The sequence below is a fragment of the Amaranthus tricolor genome, chromosome 4 (assembly GCF_026212465.1).
Source record: "Amaranthus tricolor cultivar Red isolate AtriRed21 chromosome 4, ASM2621246v1, whole genome shotgun sequence".
NCBI classification, from domain to species: Eukaryota; Viridiplantae; Streptophyta; class Magnoliopsida; order Caryophyllales; family Amaranthaceae; genus Amaranthus; species Amaranthus tricolor.
Window position 1 is genome coordinate 16,739,139 of NC_080050.1, and position 23,507 is coordinate 16,762,645.

At 35.7% G+C, this 23,507-nt stretch overlaps 1 protein-coding gene across 3 annotated transcripts; it reads right to left on the reverse strand.

Moving 5' to 3' along the window:
* Window positions 1–602: 602 nt before the first annotated feature.
* Window positions 603–12,221, reverse strand: LOC130809683 (DEAD-box ATP-dependent RNA helicase 13-like). Of its 3 annotated transcripts, none has more exons than XM_057675446.1 (14): window positions 11,970–12,221; window positions 11,645–11,842; window positions 11,091–11,254; window positions 10,806–11,003; window positions 10,274–10,450; window positions 9,368–9,756; window positions 8,161–8,341; window positions 7,961–8,083; window positions 7,760–7,876; window positions 3,915–4,019; window positions 3,137–3,277; window positions 2,846–2,911; window positions 1,977–2,138; window positions 603–1,109 (listed from the first exon to the last, which is right to left on the reverse strand). In XM_057675446.1, exons 1-14 carry the CDS (start codon window positions 12,067–12,069, stop codon window positions 984–986), a joined length of 2,247 nt encoding a protein of 748 aa, XP_057531429.1. In that variant the 5' UTR covers window positions 12,070–12,221; the 3' UTR covers window positions 603–983. The 3 variants fall into 3 exon arrangements, with proteins under 3 accessions (XP_057531429.1, XP_057531428.1, XP_057531430.1); XM_057675445.1 differs by having other exon boundaries at window positions 606–1,112; window positions 11,970–12,220; XM_057675447.1 differs by lacking the exon at window positions 603–1,109 and having other exon boundaries at window positions 2,055–2,287.
* Window positions 12,222–23,507: the final 11,286 nt, after the last annotated feature.

Consider the following 23,507-nt stretch of genomic DNA (forward strand, 5'->3'; position numbering starts at 1 on the left):
TCCAGATCTGCTATGTAGGAACAGCGTACTTTCTCCATCTTCAACATTTGTTAGATTGTTCATTTTGGGAACAGTAGACTGTCTGTCTACTCTTAACACTTTAATACTCATCTAACTTCTTTGACCTTTAAGACACGTACAATCTTCCACAAAACAAATATTAGGCTTCATCAACGATTTCTACAAAATCGAATATATACCTACAAAACAATCGCAAGAATATGTTTGTTTATTTCAAACGTGAAGTCATCATCAAAACCTAAGAGGCCAACAAATTCCCCCTTTTTGATGATGACAAACTTTATAAACAAACTTAGATAAATTAGAGTAAAACAAAATTCTTAGAGCATACTAGAGATTAAAGCAACTCTAAAAAAACTTAGTAAATCAACTCATTACAATATAATTTACCAAGCATGCATATACCAACTTACTCCAAAAACATAATATCAAATCGTTTAAATAATTAAACTAAAACAAACTAAACTAAAACATAAAGTATTTTCAAAAGAAACAACTTTAAAACAGTTAAACCAAAACAATTAACCAAAATATTCATAATGTTAAAAACACACAGATGATAAGTTTAGCATAAACATAATTAGCAGCATGATCCTTGCATACAACACATTATCTTCCATAATTGAATCAATATGAATCAATTGAGATATGTAACTGTCAATTCACACAGCTCCTCTTAAGTTTGTGCATTCTCTTCCCCCTTTTGTCATCAATCAAAAACAAGATAGAGAATATCAAACCTCAGCACAAACCATGTAGATTTGTCAGTGATGAAAGCAAGAAACAATAATGAAAGTAAGCACCATGAACAATAATCAAATCTGCATATAGAAAGTTATCACAGACCACAGATAAAAGCAAAAGAAAGAAAATCAGCAGTTGTTCAACATTACAACATTGTACCCCTGATGGTACAAAACAAAGAGTGAAATTGTTTATCAAATGTGACAGCCAACAAATCTTTAAAAAACCATAGGGAGGGGGATCAAGTGGCAGTCTCTTCTTTTGGCCTCTTTTCGTTTTCTTCTCAACTTCTCCATGTCTCGGTGCTTCTCTGCGAGATCATTGATATTCATATTCAGGCATGCCTGCTGCACAGGAGAATGGAGATATTGGCGTGAAAGATGTTTAGATGGCAGATTGATTAAATCATTGGGAAACAAACATATAGCCCCCGTTGTAGGTTTTACAAGTAGGTAACAGCCTAACATACAGCAAAGCAATTCTAAGGTGAAGAAAATGCATCTTTGATTGACACATCACAATCAAAGAGCACAACCAGCAAGCATTCAACAATTACAGCTTAAAATATTAACACATAATTATGATGGCTCAAAATTCAAACCTTTTGATCAATATATACTGATTTAAATCACCGAATACTATACCAGCTAAAAGCTAAACTGGTAAAGTATTCACGATATAGTAATCAGGATGCATTTATCCTACATAGTAAATGTGTATAGTATAAAATATGTTACCTCATCTTGTCTGAAATGTTTTTGTATAAGCAGTAATGAAAATAACACAAGAAAATACATACATGGGTAATGAAGATGCATTACATAGGACCATCCTTGTAAGATATTAGAAATCCTAGCCTAATCTCAACAAAAGAATACTATAACCTTTGTTATTGTGCCCATGAGATCTAAGTCGTTGCTACTAATAACAAACATACTTCAGAGTCAAAAAAATATGTGTATGAGTGTGTGGGCCCACAACTGCTTACACTGTAGAGGGTCTCAACTCAACTCAACAACTACTCTGAGATCTATTACAATTTAAATAAAAAGCAGGATAATGCTGCTGATTTCAGTGCATGCCAGTCATATGATATACTCCTGGAGCACATTTATTTATTAAATCTACATATCTAAGGACATGAGTGAGGCACACTGATGTTTGATCAAACAAGAAGTGCAAAAAAATGAATCTGAAAATCAGCTCATTACCTCAGGACCAGCCCTCCGATTCCGAAGTGCCTGGAGAGGCTCTACACAAACCTGACCAATCATAACTAAATTCCTTTTGTTATCTTTTAGACTTCTGTCGTTGCTCCCTTTCTGCTGAGCTATCTCTTCTAGTTGATGCTGCAGCATAGGGGAAACACCAGCCTGCACAATAGCAATTAAAGTGTAAATCAGTGACGAAACAAAATTGCAAACAGATACACAGAAACCTTGGATCAAAAACTCGATGTTCCTTGCTACAGTTTAAGCCGTGCTTCCTCAGGTCTTTTTATTTGAACCTTTGTATTTTCACACTAGCCAAGACAAAATTCCGACCATCAATATCTTTAGTTATATATTTGTAAGGATTTTACAAATGAAATATAGAGGAAATATGCCTTGTGATGAATCAAATAAGATCCACATGACTATTTTTTCTTAAAAATCATCATAGACGATTAAAGTGTGAACTATGAATATTTGGAAAAGTCAAACTGTTGCAATTACAAATGAACGGAGGATTACAAGCAAGGATTAGAATATATAAGTAGACTCGATTAAGAGAATGATCATAATCTATGATGCTTCATAGATTCAAAGAATTTATTCAGTCAATATAAACAGGATTGGGGCAGATCCAGAGGTGATTATTGATGTTGTAGCCTCAGATTTTTGTGGACTGAATGAATAATGAATATTCCCCTCCGGAAAAGAAAAAAAAAACACACACACACACACACACATAAACAGGATATGAAAAGTAAAAAAAATTAGGCAGACCACACAGCAAGAATTGTAGTATTCATATTCAACATCATTCTCATGCAATGCAGCAAAAAAACAAAGCAAAGAAAAGCTGGATATGTTATTACCCCAGCCAAGAAGCGATGCGAAAAGGACTTTGGCTGCAGTGGACGTGATAGCAGCACGTTGAGCTCCTGAATGTTTATGACATGTCTCAGCTTATAGTTAAGAGGGGAAAATCAAAGAAAATTAACTACATACAGTGCATTGCTGAGTGATTTGGACCTCAAAGTGAAGGGCTTCCAACATTATTGGCGACAATTGAATATTTTACCTCTTACAAATATTACCAAATGTTGCCAATAATGTGTGACAGAGGTAGTAATTATACAGATACAAAAAAAATAGAAGGCTGCTACCTGCTGGAGTTTCTTCAACTGCATTACGGTAGATTTCTTTTGCCTGCATTTGTCAACTCTTTCTTCTTCACTGTCATTTTCTTCCATATCTAGTCCTATTGACTCAGCATTGCGTTTGATCCAGCTGTCCTTTACTTTTTCCTACAACAGATAATCTATAGATGAGAGTCCGTATATAATAAGAGTAAATAGAGATCGTCATTTAAAAGAGAAAAGCACAAAGGGCAAAAAAAGATCAAGAAAGAGGAAAGCAACACAGAAGTAGCAATTATCCACAGTTGAGCTATTGAGCGACTGAAAAGGGTTCAACACAAAATTTAGAACACATATTTCCAAATCAAATACGTAGTACTAAACTTGGTGATGCTTAGGATCAACAAAATGGTCCTTACATTTCACAAAAACAAGCACAACAACAAAGTATTGAATTCTGACTCTAAGCTTAAACTGGCACAATCTGACTTCCAAAATTTGCAGATATATGGCTCTAGCTCGCTTAGTCTTCTAATTTCATTGTTTCACTAGAAAACAACATAAGCACTCATTTCCTCTTTGAAAAGCATACACAAACCACAGGTATCCGAACCTTCCCTTTGAATTGGAAACATACACATTAAGATGACTAAAATCCATTGTTCAACAAAACCATTCATCTACGGAGCCCATGCCCTTATTTCATAAATCTCCCATGTACACAAGGAATTTTAACTAAATACATTCATCCAAAGTATAATGGTCAAACAAGTGAAAGCATATCACTAACAGATAGAAAATATACCTTTGAGTCTTTCAATGAAATCTTAATTATTTGACGTGCAAGAGATAACCGCTTCCTAACTTCTGGCATGTAAGAGTCATCAATAGGAAAACGCTGAAGAGTATCCTGCATTTATAACAAAGCATCGGTAAGCAAACTTGGTCTAAATACCATAAGTCTATTTTCAAAAACTCTTGTCTATCCTCTGGTCATTGAAGCAGCCCCACCAATCATTTACAAAGTATGCTAAACATATATACACCACACAAAGCTTCAGTGGGTACACTTGATGACAAGAAGCTAGTTTAATGTGTTTAATACACTAGTTTGGTACCAAATTCATTGACAGCATAACTTGATCTTGTAGATCTAATCCTCTCTTATCATCTATTCTCTTCTCTCTTGAGCAATTAATGTCAATTTTGTTGTGCTAGTCTTTTCATTTCAATATTCCTTTAAAGAGGCTTCTAAGGTTCTACCTCCAACCCCAAAGGTGACTTCACCAGACCTTCGATCTAAAAGATTAGCACCATCCACCTCTCTCTCTCTCTCTCTCTCTCATCACAAGCCTTTGCTCATGTACCTCCAAATTGACTAATCAAACACCATAGGATAGGCTGATAAGTATATTACCGCATACAGAATTGACCATCATAAACATAGCTAAACAGAAGAGTCCTGTTCATCAATAGAATAAACAGAACTTACATGAAAATGTCATTTAACATATTGTATCCATTCCTCAAAGAAGTGTACATTTACTTTTCATATGATTCCCAGTGTACATCTTGTATTATTAATATCTACTCCCTAAGTAATAGAAAATTTTCAACATATGCTATTTTTGGCTGTAACAATAAAACTTTCACACAATTTTCAATTTTACTATATTTGGTAAAAAAAGTTTCATGAATTTACAGAAATGCCATTGATTTAAGACCTTAAATCAAAGATTAAAAGTCATCAGTTTTTAATGACTTCGACACTGATTAACTTATTAATCACTTCCACCCATCTTCACACCTCTCCCCCCTCGATCCACCATCAGCCCCCCTCCCCTCTCTCCTTCGAACCCACCAACAACATCACCAACCCCGGCCCCGACCCTTGAACCCAACCAACCAACCACACCAACAACCAACCCCAACCACGACCCCTCGAACACAGCCTACCGACCACACCAACCACCCCTCCCCCTCAAGCCACACCAACCCTTCGAAGTTCGAACCCCAAACCTTCAAATCCAACCACTTCGAGCCTTCGAACTACCAACCCTCAACCTTTGAACCACCAATTTGGGTGCCGATTGGCGGTTTTCTCAATGGGTGTGATGGGTTTGCTTGATGGGTGGCAATTTCCTTGGATTTGGTGGTGATGGTGTTGGGGTGAGTGGTGATGGTGTTGGGAGGTGAATGATTATGGTGGGTTTGATTCCACCTCACCCTCTCCTGATCTCCTCTTAATTAAGCCTTAATCTCTACGTTGCAAATTATGCCTGGGGAAGAGAAACCGATACAAATGCTGAAATTTCCTTGTTACGTATAAGACTTGCATAGCTCTAAAAACTATGATAATTAAATATTAATAATTAATAATACTTACTAAGACAAAACAAACAAAACTTCACATGATCAGCAATCTAGCTTGGAGTACCCGTGTACACTGAGCCTCCAGCTTCGTGCCTCTGCGCCTAGGCGCGCGCTTTTAAAACTAAGACACTGACACACGGGTATGAAATCCATATCAGATCCAGGAGATATCCATCGAATGCAACATCAGTGGTGAGATAGTGGTGAGATTTGGTGAGATAGTGGTGAGATTTTGGCCAGAGAAGATCAAGAGATTAGTTGCAAAGATGGGTAAAGTAAAGTCACATGAGGAAAAAAAAGAAGATTAATAGAGTTTAACAGTCATATCTACACTATTTTGTTTTGAGTGGGGTACATCGTACATCTACAAACTAGTTAGTCTAACTTTTGAGTGTGTAAGCTATCACTTGATTTTACTTTCCATTCTATCTTTTCCTTTTATATTTTACTTACCATAGATAAAATTTATTTACAGTGGGGTACATTTTTAGTTTTTCTTCATTCTTTTTTTTTTAATTTTTTATTTAATTTAATTGTTAAGCCCGTTTCTTTTAATTGTTACCATAGAATTAGGAACAAATATATCAGCACAAAGGTGAATGTCGCAGCTATCGACGGCAAGCTAAGTGAAAATCGCTTGAGATTTCAAAAGAGGTAGAGGGAGACCGAAGATGACATGGTTGGAAGGAGTTAGAAAAGATATGAAGAAGTTGGATTTGTAGGAGTATGAGGTCTTAGATCGTAGAGGGTGGCGGAGGAAAATCCAACCACACGCGGAACACTTATGGGACTAAGGTTTTGATTGATTGATTGATTTTGCTCCTTGTTTATATATTGGGCTCCCAACACCTTAGCTACTTAAGCTTAATATAAATCTAAGAGTTAATGATATTATTGATAATAATAATGATAATGATACTATTAGAATAAAAAATCATCTTCTCATATTTAGTTATGTCGTGCCCCACACTCTTGTCCTGGTGTCCAAAACTCAGACAAAGTCCACATGTCTTGATATATAGAATTTGCCACACCATACATTTATCCATGCCAAGTGGAGTCTACATAGATTAAAGAAGATTCTCCTCATTTGTGAATATTAAAAAATATCACACACACACACAATTGCCCACTTCTTTGAGGAATGAAGGGTGTCAAACTTCATTGAAAATTTGTGAATTCCTAAATCAAACCGTTGCTCAATCTACTAGACATAGCTGCCAAACATTATAATACTGAACAGTGTGATCAGTATGATCTATTTAAAAAGTAATTACTTCAGTGACACCATCTTTCTAACTTCATGTGACAACTGCCAAAAATAATCAGATATGACACTCATGAAATTTATACACTCCACATGTTAAAATTTGCAAAAGAAAAAGGTTGAAGAATTATCAGTGTCCAGGAGCCATTTTTACACATTTTGTTGACTGTTCACACTAAGCTTTCTACTTTTCTTTAGCCTCAAGGGCGACTTTCGATATTCTTTGGAAGTGACCAACTACGATGTATTGTAATATATTCACTTATGCATTCATTGCAAGACCTCCTAAGTTCAATATGCAACATCAGACCTTCCGATATCACAATTAAGCAGTTATAGGAGGAATATCAACATGAAACTGTCAAGATACATGTCAATGCTTCATTTGTTTACATCACAGGAGATAAAGCAGATCATTTCCCATGCAGAGCAAGATCATCCATGATTTGAACCTGACTAGAAAGATATAAATGAAAAATCTGAACATATCAAGGGTTGCAATGAAAGAGTGTATAAGCATTAATGATTCAAAGACTTTATAGGTTGTTGAAAAATATAAAATGAGACTTTAGGAAAAGGTATAGATGACAGTGATGGTTTATGACATGTCTGCTTGCAGAGAACCTAGACAATTCTACTATGGCTAGTCTGCCGACTTTGCCCTAAGAAGATCCTAGATACATCTTGTGTTTGGTACAAACTCATATATTCCATTACAAAACAACTATTAATTCAAGGTGTAATATTTGTAGTTCATACTTCAAAACACAAATATCAAACAGAACATTCTACAATTCTCTGACCACACGGAATGATCACTTTTGGTTAATGTAGCCGATCCCACTTATGGGACTAAGGCTTTGATTGATTGATTGATCGATCGATCTACATGTCTCTGTCAAGTTTCAGTTTTCTCACACATACAAAAATCAAGTAAAATTCATGATTCCAAATAAGGATCATGTAAACAGACAAAGCACATGAGAAGATATGCTTTAAAAGAGCCAAACCTTGCCAAAAGATTTGCACAGAAAGGGAAATTTTGATCTCTCATTTGATGAGACTAGTAATATACTGCATCCATCAGTAGAAGCTCTAGCAGTTCGTCCACTTCTATGGACATAAACCTAAGATAGTAAAATGACCTTACTTAAGTAAACACAAAAGATACATAGTATCCAGTTTAAGCAAGAGAAGAATGTTCCGCTTACTTCTGCTGAACGTGGAAGCTGATAGTGGATAACCATACGAACTCCAGGTAGGTCCAGTCCTCTGGCAGCAACATCACTAGCTACAAGTATTCCATTCTTATTCTTGCGAAAGTTATCAAGTGCCTGTGGAGAAATCAAACCATTTCCACTCTCAATCAAAAGCAACAAAGCCAAAAAACTTAGCAAAGTAGGAGACTGACCTTTAATCGAGCTCGCTGCTGCCTCTCACCATTAAGGACAGAAACACTGATGTCAAGGGTGCTTAAAAGGGCAGCAACATGACGTGAGGCATTATTTTTTGAGCAGAAAACAATTGTCCGGCCTAGGCCATGAACACGCAACATGTAATACAAGTAGGCATCCTTGTCTTCTTCACTACACCTGAAACAGAATACAATTTGGTTTTAGCAAAATCCACGAACATATTCCTCTAGAACAATGTAATTAGATACCAGCACAAAGAGAATTACGCCAAGCCTTATATGAAGAAAAACCAAGTGAACAACAAGCACAAAAACACATCAATCCTTCTTCGAAACCACAACTCAGACTCATACATATGCTTGTACCTAATAGACATCCATCTATTCAAAAGAAGATAGATCTATGAGTGAGTCACAACTTAAAGTTTGGGTTGGAAATGGATTTGGATTATGATACATCATATATGGCAAACATTGCACCACCCAATTCCACCTCTATTCATGGCTTATATTGTGGACAAGAAAAGGTAATACCCCACTGATACTATTTCAAATATAAAAAGTAAATAAAGCTTAAAATTTTCCAAAAGAAAGAAGAAGAAATAAAACCCCTAAATCAGTAAAGCAAAAATTTTTGTATGGGAAATTAACAACATGAGAAATGAGACCTAACCATCAAAGTTACAATCAAAATTCAAAACTGTCTACAAAATTGAGATATATTCTATATAGGAATCTCTACTTGTACTCCACAAAAGCTAGCATGCATTCCCACTTATGACAGTAAAAATTACGAAAGTTACGTTCTCGCAAGTGAGAGTTCAAGAAGATTTTGTGGGGATACAGATAACATTTTCCTGGTGTTATTCTCCTGGCTCATTCTGAACTGTAATTCAAGGATTTTCAGTCACCATTGTGTGAGGTAGGCTTACATAGTTCATCCTAAATTGTTGATGTGTTACATGAATCTTGTTGGATATAAGCATTAATGAACAAGACAAAGTTATTTATTAGAAAGGAAAGAAGAAAAAGTTACATAATCCTAGATAAAGTCATGTAGAATCCATAAATTAAATAAAGCTCATGAACATAGTAATAGATATGCCTAGTATAGATAGATAGATAGATAGATAGATAGATAGATAGATGTGGCTGCACCCAATTCATTTTCATTAAACCCAAGCAAATGAGAAAGACAACATACTCAAGAAAGGACTCCACAAGATTGCTAGTCATTATTGATTCACTGGTCAAATCAAAAATTGCAGCTTCAGGTCTCAATCCTGCTCTTTCTGATAAAGCTTCTAGAGATGACAATCCATACGTTGCTGACTGTTTTAGTTTAACGGTTCCACGTTTTAGCTTTTTACGGAAGTCGGCAGATAATGCAATTGTTGCAGAAAACACTAGAGTTTGACGTTTTTTCCTCTGGAAGCTAGAGACAGTTGTGCAATTCTGCACATCCTGGGAACACTTCTCAATAGCTCCACTATTTGCAGGAAGCATGTCAATTATGAACTGTAACTCATGAAAATGTCCATTCTCAATCATCCGATCTGCTTCATCCAGCACAAAGAAAGACAATGAATGTAACTGCAAATACAGGATCAAATATCCAATCAATTTTCAGCAGTAAAGATAGAAGACTATAGTTTACCTAGTTAATTGGTTTTAGTGGCATGGTAAAATCACATAGTTAACCATCATCATTTTTTGAAAAAAAATAAATACCAACTTTTCAGAGGTAAAAACTTGTAGATAAAATAAAATATTTGTGCTTCCTGCTATAAGTTTCATCAGCACATAGACTTTAAATCATATGAAAAGAAGCTGGTCAAAGAAGTGTGCTGAGGACAGTGAAGTTTCTACTGGAACTGTGATAAGGCCAGAGAGAATTCCCATAAGCAAGACATCAGCGGACCACTTATGTTGAAGCTTCTATGCAAGTAAACGTTAAAAGGCATAAAGCATTAGCGTGTATATTATACAGGAGCTCTAGTAAATTTTATGCCAAAAGCAATCAAAAGCCCTCACATCTATATGTATGATAACTTTCAGGAGGTTCTAGTGTTGTATTATTTTTCATGCATACGACATATGCATGACATACCTCAACAAGGTGTTTCTCTCCTCCTGACATAAGTTCCCACAGCCTACCAGGTGTGCCAACAATAATTTCAGGCCTAGCTTTTAAAAGCCTCTCTTGCTTCTCTGTTGACATCCCACCAACAATAGCAACCACCCGAAATTTGGTAGATTTCGCTGCTGCTTTGAGATGATCAGTAACCTACAAAAAATGCAACAGTAAAAAACATAAAGCTTACAATAAATCTTAAAAAAGAATAGACATAACTGCACAGCAAAATTTATCGCTAGTTTCTATCAAAACACTTGCACAGAAGAACATAACTTTACCCCATAACAATAGAAAATGACCTTTACAAGCATAAAAACCCAAAAGCAACAACTAACTCCTGCCCCTTGAACATTCCAAAATAGATAATTAAATAGATGAATAAACTACGACGAGGATCTTTTTTTCAGTTTAGATACAAAGGAAGATGTGCCAAAGTGAACCAATTCAATCACATATAGGCTCCGTTTGGTAGGGTATAAAATGTTCTCAGATTAAAATGAAGTACCTGTAGGGCAAGTTCCCTTGTAGGGGTTATTATTAAAGCTCGTAACAGGCCTCTTGGTGCGATTATCTCAGCAACATCCAGATCTTCTAGGGTCTGTTTGTTCACCACCTTTTCTTGCTCATCAAGAAGGCGTTGGAAGATGGGCAAACCAAAAGCAAGAGTCTTCCCAGAACCAGTCTCTGCAGCACCAATAACATCCTACAAACCAAACCACGATAAATTAGCATAGAAGCAAGTTCCACATCAACCCCCTAAGACAGACCTCACAAAATAGCATGCACTAACCTTTCCCTGATGAGCAGCGGCAGGAATACAGGCCTTTTGAATTGCTGTTGGCTGCTTAAATCCAAGCTTGTATATTTCTTTCATAAGAAGTGGGTGAAGCCTCAGCTCATGCCAAGCATTGAATTCATCTTCATCCATTAACTCGTCAACGTTGGTCTCGAAAACTAACATCAATCAAGAGAAATAATTAGTGAAAAATCTTTGCCTTTTCTTTTATTTCTTTATTTAGTATTAGTATTTTAACTCAATCAATAAGAAAGCAGCAAAACCTTTTTCAACTCGACACACGTGATAAAACTTTAACAATTCAAAAAATGCATGTATCTCTAATCAATCAACCTAAACAATAACATCGACACACTCTGCTCTCTTCAAACAAAACAAGCATCCACATTCATATTAGAGAAATGCAAGCAAGGACTTTTAATCGCATTAAAACAATACTTTAGTGACGTTAACTTCTAAAGCCAACAATATCAACATTTACATCACTTTAATGCTTCTAGATAAAAAGCAAAGGAACTTAACATAAATAAATGCTAGATTTCATTCACCTTGAGTTGGTACATTTTTCGTCATGTTCTTCTTTTTCTTCTTCTTCTTCTTTTCTTCATCAATCTTAATGTTACCATCATCAACTTTGTCTTCAACTACTCGCTTCCTTTTCTTCAAATTAACTTCTACTTCTTTTCCAGAATCAGGAATCGTCAAATTGTACTGGGACTCGTCAATCTCTTCCAATGACAAAAACCCTACATTATACACTTTCGATTAATTAATTTAATTGGCACAAATGCAAAGCTAGAAAATGCTATTAGTTATTCAACTCCAAAAAGAACTAAAAGTTTTTCAGCAATAAACAAAGAAAACAAAACAAACCTCCTTCAAGGTTGTTAGTAATAGAGAGCGAAGAATTCCATGGAAGGGCATCGAGATTGAGTTCTTCGGATTTAGGTGTTTGCTTGCTAAGTTTTCCCATGGAATGGAATGGAATGCAATCAATGTGAATATTGAAATTTGCAATTGCAGAAGAGCTATATAACCTTTTAGTTTTTGCAGAATGAATGGTAAACCTCCTTCAAGGTCGTCAGTAGAGAGCGAGGAAAGCACTACATATAAAAATCAACACAACAGATCATCTTTATTATATATTGTAATTCTTGTGGACTTAGTGTCCACATGAAATTACAAAAATGCCCTTAAATTTTTATTTTTTAAAAAAAAACCAAAAAGCATAAATGAAGTGGTTAGAATTGAAGATCATAGTCATATGCTAGAAATTACGTGTTAAGTTGCGATTTTATAGGTTTTTAAGTGTTTTTGGCACTTTCGCGCATAAAGTAGCTCAAACTTGGTTTGTTTTGCACGAAATTTGGCACACAACACTATTTGGTATATATTCTTGGGTTGAAGTGGTTAGAATTGAAAATCATAGACATATGTTAGAAATTACGTGTTAAGTTGCGATTTTATGAGGTTTTAAGTGTTTTTGGCACTTTTGCGCATAAAGTAGCTGAAACTTGGTTTGTTTTGCATGAAACATGGCACACAACACTATTTGTTATATATTATTGTGTTGAAGTGGTTAGAATTGAAAATCATAGTCATATGCTAGAAATTACGTATTAAGTTGCGATCTTATGGGTTTTTAAGTGTTTTTTGAGCTTTTGCGCATAAAGTAGCTCAAAGTTGTTTTTTTTGCATGAAACTTGGCATACAATACTATTTGGTATATATTATTCTGTTGAAGTTGTTAGAATTGAAGATCATAGTCATATGCTAGAAATTACGTGTTAAGTTGCGATTATATAGGTTTTTAAGTGTTTTTGGCACTTTCGCGCATAAAGCAGCTCAAACTTGGTTTGTTTTGCACGAAACATGGCACACAACAATATTTGTTTTATATTAATGTGTTGAAGTGGTTAGAATTGAAAATCATAGTCATATGCTAGAAATTACGTGTTAAGTTGCGATTTTATGCGTTTTTAAGTGTTTTTTGCTCTTTTACGCATAAAGTAGCTGAAACTTTGTTTGTTTTGCACGAAACTTGGCACACAACACTATTTGGTATATATTATTGTGTTGAAGTGGTTAGAACTATAAATCATAGTCATATGCTAGATATTACGTGTTGAGTTGCGATTTTGTTGGTTTTTAATTGTTTTTGGCACTTTAGCTCAAACTTGGTTTGTTTTGCACGAAACTTGGCACACAACACTATTTGTTTTATATTATTGTGTTGAAGTGGTTAGAATTGAAAATCATAGTCATATGCTTGAAATTACGTGTTAAGTTGCTATTTTATGCGATTTAAAGTGTTTTTGGCACTTTTGCGCATAAAGTAGCTCGAATTTGGTTTGTTTTGCACGAAATCGCAACTTAAGACGTAATATCTAGCATATGACTATGATTTATAGTTCAAAATCGAATTTGGACTTAAGAACATACCTGGAGTAGAGTGAATAAAAGCAGAGATAATTTCAAAATCTTCAAACAGAAAGAAATTATAATCGAGAAGATCAACAAAAGACAGTGATCGTTGCCTAAAAACATCTACCCATCTCCCATAAGCCGTATGATTTTCAAACCATATCTTAGGAATGTCAATCGTGTTTAAAGGTGAGGGAATGACAGGTGAAATAGGTTCATTCACTCTTGAAGATTCACCCTTCTCATGTTTAGAAGATGATTTACTTAGCCTTCTTTTTGGTGCCATTAAAACCCTTTTGAAAGCTTGAAAAGGAAGGTGAGAAAGACGGTTTTAAGAATAAAATCAGAAAGAGAGTGAGTGAGTGAACAAATGCGGAAAAATTATGATTTATACCATGTTCATTGCAATAATTCATAAAGTTTGAATTTTCAAATTCTTTGCCATGATCTGATCTTATGTGAACAATTAGATTATTGGTAGATTTTTGTGTTTTGTTAGCAAAAGAAACAAACTCATCAAAAGCTTCATCTTTGCTTACTAAAAATATAGTCCAAGTAAATCTACTATAGTCATCAACTATGAAAAACACATATCTTTTGCCACTACGGCTTTGTGTTCTCATAGGTCCACATAGATCCATATGAAATAATTCTAATGGTCTAGAGGTAGTTACCAGGTACTTTGATTTAAAAGATGACCGCACTTTTTTTCCTTTAGCACAAGGATCACAAATTTCATTTTTGAGGAATTTTATTGCAGGTAATCCTCTTACTAGGTCTTTTGATCTTAAAGTGTTAATCAAAAGTGTTTATTGGTAGATTTAAAAGTGTTTATTGCAGGTAATCCTCTTAATAGCTAGCATGACCTAGACGCTTGTGCAAAAGAAGTGGATCTTCTTCTATTACACTTAAACATGTTAGATTGGTTTTGGGAACAGTATCCAGGTCCACAATATAAGTGTTCCCTTTTCTGATTCCCTCAAGCACAGGGTCTCCTGTGTTGTTTCTAGAAATTATGCATCTTTCAGAAGTAAACTTTACAGAGTTACCTTTGTCACAAAATTGAGAAATACTTAAAAGATTGTGTTTTAAATTCTTGACCAAAAATTACATTGTCAATGGCATGGGAACTTGACCTTCCAACCTTTCCTTTGGCGATTATCTCACCCTTCATGTTATCACCGAAGGTTACAGTTCCCCCATCATATGCTTCAAGTGAGAGAAATTTAGATTTATCACCCGTCATGTGCTTGGAACACCCACTGTCGAGATACCATGAGTTGTTGCCCTTCACTTGAACTTGCAAAGCAAATTAATGGTTAGGTTCAGGAACCTAGTCATCCTTGGGTTCCCTGTCGATAATACTTGAATCACATTTCTTAATTCATATGCGTTCGACATAATTTTTATTTGCTTTGGTATGCTGTTTCCTTTTTACACATTGATTTTTCAAGTGTCCAGTTTTGCCACAAAAGGAACAGATTTTACTACTAGGGAGATCAACATAGACCTTTTTCTTTTTATTATTTTTAACATAACCTAGACCTTCTTTACTCTTCGGTTTAGCATTTAGAATCCATTTGGGAACTTGATTGATTTTCCCTTTTCCTTTTAAATTGAGTTGATCTTGTAGAAACTTATTTTCTCTTTCACATGATTCTAATTTTAATTTCATTTCTTGAAATTCCGTGCTAAGCACATGAGTGAATTTATCATTTTCATGCCATTTTAATCCTCGCAATTTGTTTAGATTCATTTCAATGTTAAGAATGATGAATTCCTGCTTTATTTTCTCCAATTGCTCTTTTAAAATGATATTCTTATCTAACAAATCAAAAAATCTACTTTGCACATCAATCCTAAAGGTATTTAAGTATGAGATGTGATCTTTACTTAACTTAAGGTCTTTCTCAATTTGGAGACACTTAGCTGTTTTTTCCTCCAACTTCTCTTGTGTTTCGAAAAATAACTTAATTAATTTATCCTTACTTAAACTGAATAGATGTTTAGGAGTAGGACTAGAAGACATTACCTCTCTTTCCTTGGTCTCTTCATGAGATGCCATGAGACACAGATTTGCAGTTTCTTCCTCTACTGGAACTTCAGTTTCAGCTTCGTTTTCAGTGTCACCCCAAGCTACGATCATTACTTTACGAAAATTTGTTCTGAAGTTTCCCTTCTTTGGCATTCTTCCAGCTTCCCTTGTCTTCCCTTTGCCCTTCTCATTCTTCCATAGAGGGAAATCGTTGATGAAGTGATCAGTACTTCCACATTTGTGGCATTCAAAATTTGTCTTCAAGTTAGCAGTTCCTCTTTCCTTATTATTTCTTTGGTTTCTATATCTGCTGTTCCTGAAGAATTTTTTGAATTTACGTGCCAACATAACAGCTTCCTCTTCACCTGCTTCTGATTCTTCACAATCATCCACTGCCAAAGCCAGTCCTTTGTTTCGGGAACTGTCAGTTGTTCCCAAATGCAGTTCGTGTGTCATGAGTGAACCAGCCAGCTCTTCCAAATTGAACTTGGTGAAATCTTTGGACTCCTGGATGGCTGTGACTTTGGCTCTCCAACGTTCATCTTGTGGAAGGCTTCTCAGTATTTTCCTATCTTGTTCATCAACGGGAATGATCTTACCAGAAAGACTAGTTCGTTTGTAATGTTGGTGAACCTGGTAAACATCTCTTGAATGTTTTCCTTAGGTTCCATAACAAACCTTTCATATTTTGACATTAGGAGGTCAATCTTGGATCGCTTCACTTCACTGGTACCTTCATGGGTAACTTCTAGCAGATCCCAAATTTGCTTGGCAGTTTTACAACCCATTATGCGATTGTGTTCATTTGGTCCAAGACCACAGTGAAGTAATTTGATAGCAAGAGCATTCATCTCCATCTTTTGAAAATCTTCTTTTTCATATTCAGTGATTGGCTTTGGAACAGCTTCATTATTGGAGTTGATGGTCGTCACCTCAAAGTCTTCAATTTCAATGACTCTCCAAACTTGATAGTTTTCGGCTTTTATGAAGATTTCCATTGTATTTTTCCAGTAAGCATAGAATTTCCCATCAAACATGGGTGGCCTTTGTGTAGAGTACCCTTATTCCATGCGCTCGTTCATCTTCAACATCTCTGTGGGAACAGGATATAGCTGTCAGGGTTTCCTGTTCAAGTGAGGAACAGGGCTCTGATACCAATTGTTGAAATACAAAGAGATGTTCTAATGCAGCAAGAGGGGGGGTGAATTGTTGTGTATCAAGCTTTATTTCGTTTTTACTCTAATTTGCGGAATTTAAACAAACAAAAAAAGGCTTAAACTTAAGAAGAAAGAAATAAAGAGGACACAAGGATTTTACAAGGAAACCTTCTTGGCCTAATAAGAAGGAAAACCACGACCCCCGGGATTTCAAAATTCTCACTATGTTTTAGGCAATCAATTACAATTACATAAAACAATCTGCTTCTCTTGAAGCTTCTCTATTCTAGGCCTAATTCTCTTTCTCTATTCTCCCTTTCTCTTTCTCTATTCTCACGATTCTCTTTTCAATTGCTTTAGACTTTTTCGTAAGTCTAATTACAACAAGACACTCAAATACCCTTACAAGGCCAATTCTCAAGAGGATAAAAATCAAAATAATTACTTAAGAAAAATATAATAAATTAATTGGCATTTAAAAACTGAAAATATTTTTCTTAAAATGATCTCCCTTTTCAATGGACACTCTTCTCTATTACGGTTTGAGCAGTCCCTTCTATTTATAGAGGTAACAGCCGTCCGTTTCCATAAGCATAACTACCACGTACTTGCACGTGCATAGTGGAAACGGTAGTGGAGTGCAATAACTAGAAACTGGTTACCATATGCTAAAAATAGAAAACGGTTTCCTTATGCTAAAAATAGCATAGGAGTCAAAACTTAAGATCCTAAAACAAAGAAGATCCGTTTCTTTAAAAAGAATATTCTTAGGCTATTTTTAGATAACCTAAAAATAGTTTTGCCAACTAACTTACTAATTAATTTAAGTAACTAATTTATTTTCCAACCATTTACATTAACTAAGAACAAAATAGTAAAATAACTATAATTTTCCAGTCGATATATTTTTCTCCAGATCTGCTATGTAGGAACAACGTACTGTCTCCATCTTCAACATTTGTTAGGTTGTTCATTCTGGGAACAGTAGACTGTCTGTCTACTCTTAACACTTTAATACTCATCTAACTTCTTTGACCTTTAAGACACGTACAATCTTCCACAAAACAAATCTTAGGCTTCATCAACGATTTATACAAAATCGAATATATACCTACAAAATGATCTCAAGAATATGTTTGTTTATTTCAAACGTGAAGTCATCATCAAAACCTAAGAGACCAACACCGTGGACTCCTAGAAGCTGAGCTGAAGGAGGGCTACTCGACAGTTTGCTAGATCAGAATTGTCGAAGTGTTTGTGGTTGTTTCGTGCTCTTTTCATGATCATTTGTAGTTTTTGTCTGTGTCATTAATCAAAACTTCCGCATAACATTAATCGTTGCATCACCAAGGCTTAATCAGCCCCGGTTTCGCATCAAAACAAAGTTTGAGCTACTTTAAGCGCAAAAGTGTCAAAAACGATTAAAAACGCATAAAATCGCAACTTAACACGTAATTTCTAGCATATGACTACGACTTTCAATTCTAACCAATTCAACACAATAATATATACCAAATAGTTTTGTGTGCCAACTTTCGTGCAAAATAAACCAAGTTTGAGATACTTTACGCGCAAAAGTGCCAAAAAAGCTTAAAAACGCCTAAAATCGCAACTTAACACGTAATTTCTAGCATATGACTATGATTTTCAATTCTAACCACTTCAACACAATAATATATATACCAAATAGTGTGGTGTGCCACGTTTCGTGCATAAGAAACCAAGTTTGAGCTACTTTATGCACGAAATTGATAAAAACGCTTAAAACGCATAAAATCGCAAAAAACACGTAATTTCTAGCATATGACTATAATTTTCAATTCTATCCACTGCAACACAATAATACATACCAAAGAGCGTTGTGTGCCAAGTTTTGTGCAAATCTGATACAAATGTGGTTGTATGAAATGAAGATACCAAAGGAGCCCACACAAGGCTGCATACAGACCTCACGACACAGTAGCAAACTAGTGACCAGACCACCTTGTACGACACGTGGAGACCAAACCTATGCATCCAGGACCTAGGCTAAAGTGGAAATGGAATATTGGTACTTGGATCTAGCTATCAAGGTCCTAAAACCATTCTAACAATCCCTGTGGACTCCTAGAAGCAGAGCTGAAGGAGGGCTCCTCGACAGTTTGCTAGATCAGAATAGTCGAAGTGTTTGTGGTTGTTTCGTGTTCTTTTCATGATCATTTGTAGTTTTTGTTTGTGTCATTAATTAAAGCTTCCGCACAACATTAATCCTTGCATAACCAAGGACTTAATCAGCCCCGGTTACGCATCAAAACCATGTTTGAGCTACTTTATGCGCAAAAGTGTCAAAACGGTTAAAAACGCATAAAATCGCAACTTAACACGTAATTTTTAGCATATGACAATGATTTTCAATTCTAAGCACTTCAACAAAATAATATATACCAAATAGTGTTGTGTGCCAAGTGTCGTGCAAAACAAACCAAGTTTGAGCTACTTTACGTGCGAAAGTGCCAAAAAAGCTTAAAAAACACATAAAATCGCAACTTAACACGTAGTTTCTAGCATATGACTATGATTTTCAATTCTAACCACTTCAACACAATAATATATATACCAAATAGTGTTGTGTGCCACGTTTCGTGCATAAGAAACCAAGTTTAAGCTACTTTACGTGCGAAATTGACAAAAACTTTTAAAAACGCATAAAATCGCAACTTAACAAGTAATTTCTAGCATATGACTATGATTTTCAATTCTATCCACTTCAACACAATAATGAATACCAAAGAGTGTTGTGTGCCAAGTTTCGTGCAAATCTGATACAAATGTGGTTGTATGAAATGAAGATACCAAAAGAGCCCACACAAGGCTGCATACAGACCTCACTACACAGCAGCAAACTAGTGACCATACCACCTTGCATGACATGTGGAGACCAAACCTATACATCCAATACCTAGGCTAAAGTGCAAATGCAATCTTGGTACTTGGATCTAGCTATCAAGGTCCTAAAACCATTCTAACAATCCCCATGGACTCCTAGAAGCTGAGCTCAAGGAGGGCTGCTCGACAGTTTGCTTGATCAGAATTGTCTAAGTGTTTGTGGTTGTTTCGTGTTCTTTTCATGATCATTTGTAATGTTTGTCTATGTCATTAATCAAAGCTTCCGCATAACATTAATCGTTGCATCACCAAGGCCTTAATCAGCCCCGGTTTCGCATCAAAACAAAGTTTGACCTACTTTATGCGCAAAAGTGTCAAAAACGATTAAAAACGCATAAAATCGCAACTTAACACGTAATTTCTAGCATATGACTACGATTTTCAATTCTAACCAATTCAACACAATAATATATACCAAATAGTTTTGTGTGCCAACTTTCGTACAAAACAAACCAAGTTTGAGCTACTTTACGCGCTAAAGTGCCAAAAAAGCTTTAAAACTCATAAAATCGCAACTTAACACGTAATTTCTAGCATATGACTATGATTTTCAATTCTAACCACTTCAACACAATAATATATATATACCAAATAGTGTTGTGTGCCACGTTTTGTGCAAAATAAACCAAGTTTGAGCTACTTTACGCGCGAAATTGACAAAAACGCTTAAAAACGCATAAAATCGCAACTAAACACGTAATTTTTAGCATATGACTATAATTTTAAATTCTATCCAATACAACACAATAATATAAACCAAAGAGCGTTGTGTGCCAAGTTTCGTGTAAATCTGATACAAATGTGGTTGTATGAAATGAAGATACCAAAGGAGCCCACACAAGGCTGCATACAGACCGCACGACACAGCAGCAAACTAGTGACCAGACCACCTTGCACGACACGTGGAGACCAAACCTATGCATCCAGGACCTAGGCAAAAGTGGAAATCTAATCTTGAGACTTGGATCTAGCTATCAAGGTCCTAAAACCATTCTAACAATCCCTGTGGACTCCTAGAAGTTGAGCTGAAGGAGGGCTGCTCGACAGTTTGCTAGATCAGAATCGTCTAAGTGTTTGTGGTTGTTTGGTGTTCTTTTAATAATCGTTTGTAGTTTTTGTCTGTGTCATTAATCAAATCTTCCGCACAACATTAATCCTTGCATAACTAAGGCCTTAATCAGCCCCGGTTTCGCATCAAAACAAAGTTTGAGCTACTTTATGCGCAAAAGTGTCAAAAATGATTAAAAACGCATGAAATCGCAACTTAACACGTAATTTCTAGAATATGACTACGATTTTCAATTCTAACCAATTCAGCACAATAATATATACCAAATGGTTTTGTGTGCCAACTTTCGTGCAAAACAAATCAAGCTTGAGCTACTTTACGCGCAAAAGTACCAAAAAAGCTTAAAAACGCATAAAACCCCAACTTAACACGTAATTTCTAGCAATTCACTATGATTTTCAATTCTAACCACTTCAACACAACAATATATATACCAAATAGTGTTGTGTGCCACGTTTCGTGCGTAAGAAACCAAGTTTGAGCTACTTTACGCGCGAAATTGACAAAAACGCTTAAAAACGCATAAAATCGCAACTAAACACGTAATTTCAAGCATATGACTATGATTTTCAATTCTTTCCACTGCAGCACAATAATACATACCAAAGAGCATTGTGTGCCGAGTTTCGTGCAAATCTGATAATGAAATGAAGATACCAAAGGAGCCTACACAAGGCTGCATACAGACCGCACGACACAGCAGCAAACTAGTGATCAGACCACCTTGCACGACACGTGGACACCAAACCTATGCATCCAGGACCTAGGCTAAAGTGGAAATGGAATCTTCATACTTGGATCTCGAAATCAAGGTTCTAAAACCATTCTGACAATCCCCGTGGACTTCTATAAGCTGAGCTGAAGGAGGGCTGCTCGAAAGTTTGCTAGATCAGAATATTCAAAGTGTTTGTGGTTGTTTTGTGTTCTTTTCATGATCATATGTGGTTTTTGTCTGTGTCATTAATCAAAGATTCTGCAATACATTAATCCTTGCATAACCAAGGCCTTAATCAGCACCGGTTTCGCATCAAAACCAAGTTTGAGCTACTTTATGCGCAAAAGTGTCAAAAACGGTTAAAAACGCATAAAATCACAACTTAACACGTAATTTCTAGAATATGACTACGATTTTCAATTCTAACCACTTCAACACAATAATATATACCACATTGTGTTGTGTGCCAAGTTTCGTGCAAAACAAACCAAGTTTGAGCTAATTTACGCGCGAAAGTGCCAAAAAAGCTAAAAAACGCATAAAATCGCAACTTAACACATAATTTCTAGCATATGACTATGATTTTCAGTTGTAACCACTTCAACACAATAATATATACCAAATAGTTTTGTGTGCCAAGTTTCGTGCAAAACAAACCAAGTTTGAGTTACTTTACGCGCGAAAGTGCCAAAAAAGCTTTAAAAACGCATAAAACCGCAACTTAACACGTAATTTCTAGCATATGACTTTGATTTTCAATTTTAACTACTTTAACACAATAATATATACCAAATAGTTTTGTGTTCCAAGTTTCGTGCATAACAAACCAAGTTTGAAATACTTTACGCGCGAAATTGACAAAAACACTTAAAAACGCATAAAATCGCAACTTAACACGTAATTTCTAGAATATGACTATGATTTTCAAGTCTATCCACTTCAACACAATAATATATACCAAAGAGTGTTGTGTGCCATGTTTCGTGCAAATCTGATACAAATGTGGTTGTATGAAATGAAGATACCGAAGGAGCCCACACAAGGCTGCATACAGACCTCACGACACACCAGCAAACTAGTGACCAGACCACCTTGCACGAGACGTGGAGACCAAACCTATGCATCCAGGACCTAGGCTAAAGTGGAAATAGAATACTTGGATCTAGCTATCAAGGTCCTAAAACCATTCTAAAAATTCCCGTGGACTCCTAGAAGCTGAGTTGATGTAGGGCTGCTCGACAGTTTGCTAGATCAGAATTGTCTATGTGTTTGTGGTTGTTTGGTGTTCTTTTCATAATCATTTGTAGTTTTTGTTTGTGTCATTAATCAATTCTTCCGCACAACATTAATCCTTGCATAACCAAGGACTTAATAAGCCCCGGTTTCGCATCAAAACCAAGTTTGAGCTACTTTATGCGCAAAAGTGTCAAAAACGGTTAAAAACGCTTAAAATCGCAACTTAACACGTAATTTCTAGCATATGACTATGATTTTCTATTCTAACCACTTCAACACAATAATATATACCAAATAATGTTGTGTGCCAAGTTTCGTGCAAAACAAACCAAGTTTGAGCTACTTTACGTGCGAAAGTGCCAAAAAAGCTTAAAAAACACATAAAATCGCAACTTAACACGTAGTTTCTAGCATATGACTATGATTTTCAATTCTAACCACTTCAACACAATAATATATATACCAAATAGTGTTGTGTGCCACGTTTCGTGCATAAAAAACCAAGTTTGAGCTACTTTACGTGCGAAATTGACAAAAACTTTTAAAAACGCATAAAATCGCAACTTAACAAGTAATTTCTAGCATATGACTATGATTTTCAATTCTATCCACTTCAACACAATAATATATACCAAAGAGTGTTGTGTGCCAAGTTTCGTGCAAATCTGATACAAATGTGGTTGTATGAAATGAAGATACCAAAGGAGCCAAAACAAGGCTGCATACAGACCTTACGACACAACAGCAAATTAGTGACCAGACCACCTTGCACGACACGTGAAGACCAAACCTATGCATCCAGGACCTAGGCTATGGTGGAAATGGAATCTTGGTACTTGGATCTGGCTAT

Coding starts and splice junctions, on each gene's coding strand:
- LOC130809683 (XM_057675445.1), bottom strand. CDS start 12,069: ATGGGAAAACTTAGCAAGCAAACACCTAAATCCGAAGAACTCAATCTC. Junction 11,843..11,969: donor TACTAACAACCTTGAAGGAG/GTTTGTTTTGTT, acceptor TGTATAATGTAG/GGTTTTTGTCATTGGAAGAG. Junction 9,757..10,273: donor GAGAGAAACACCTTGTTGAG/GTATGTCATGCA, acceptor CTGTATTTGCAG/TTACATTCATTGTCTTTCTT.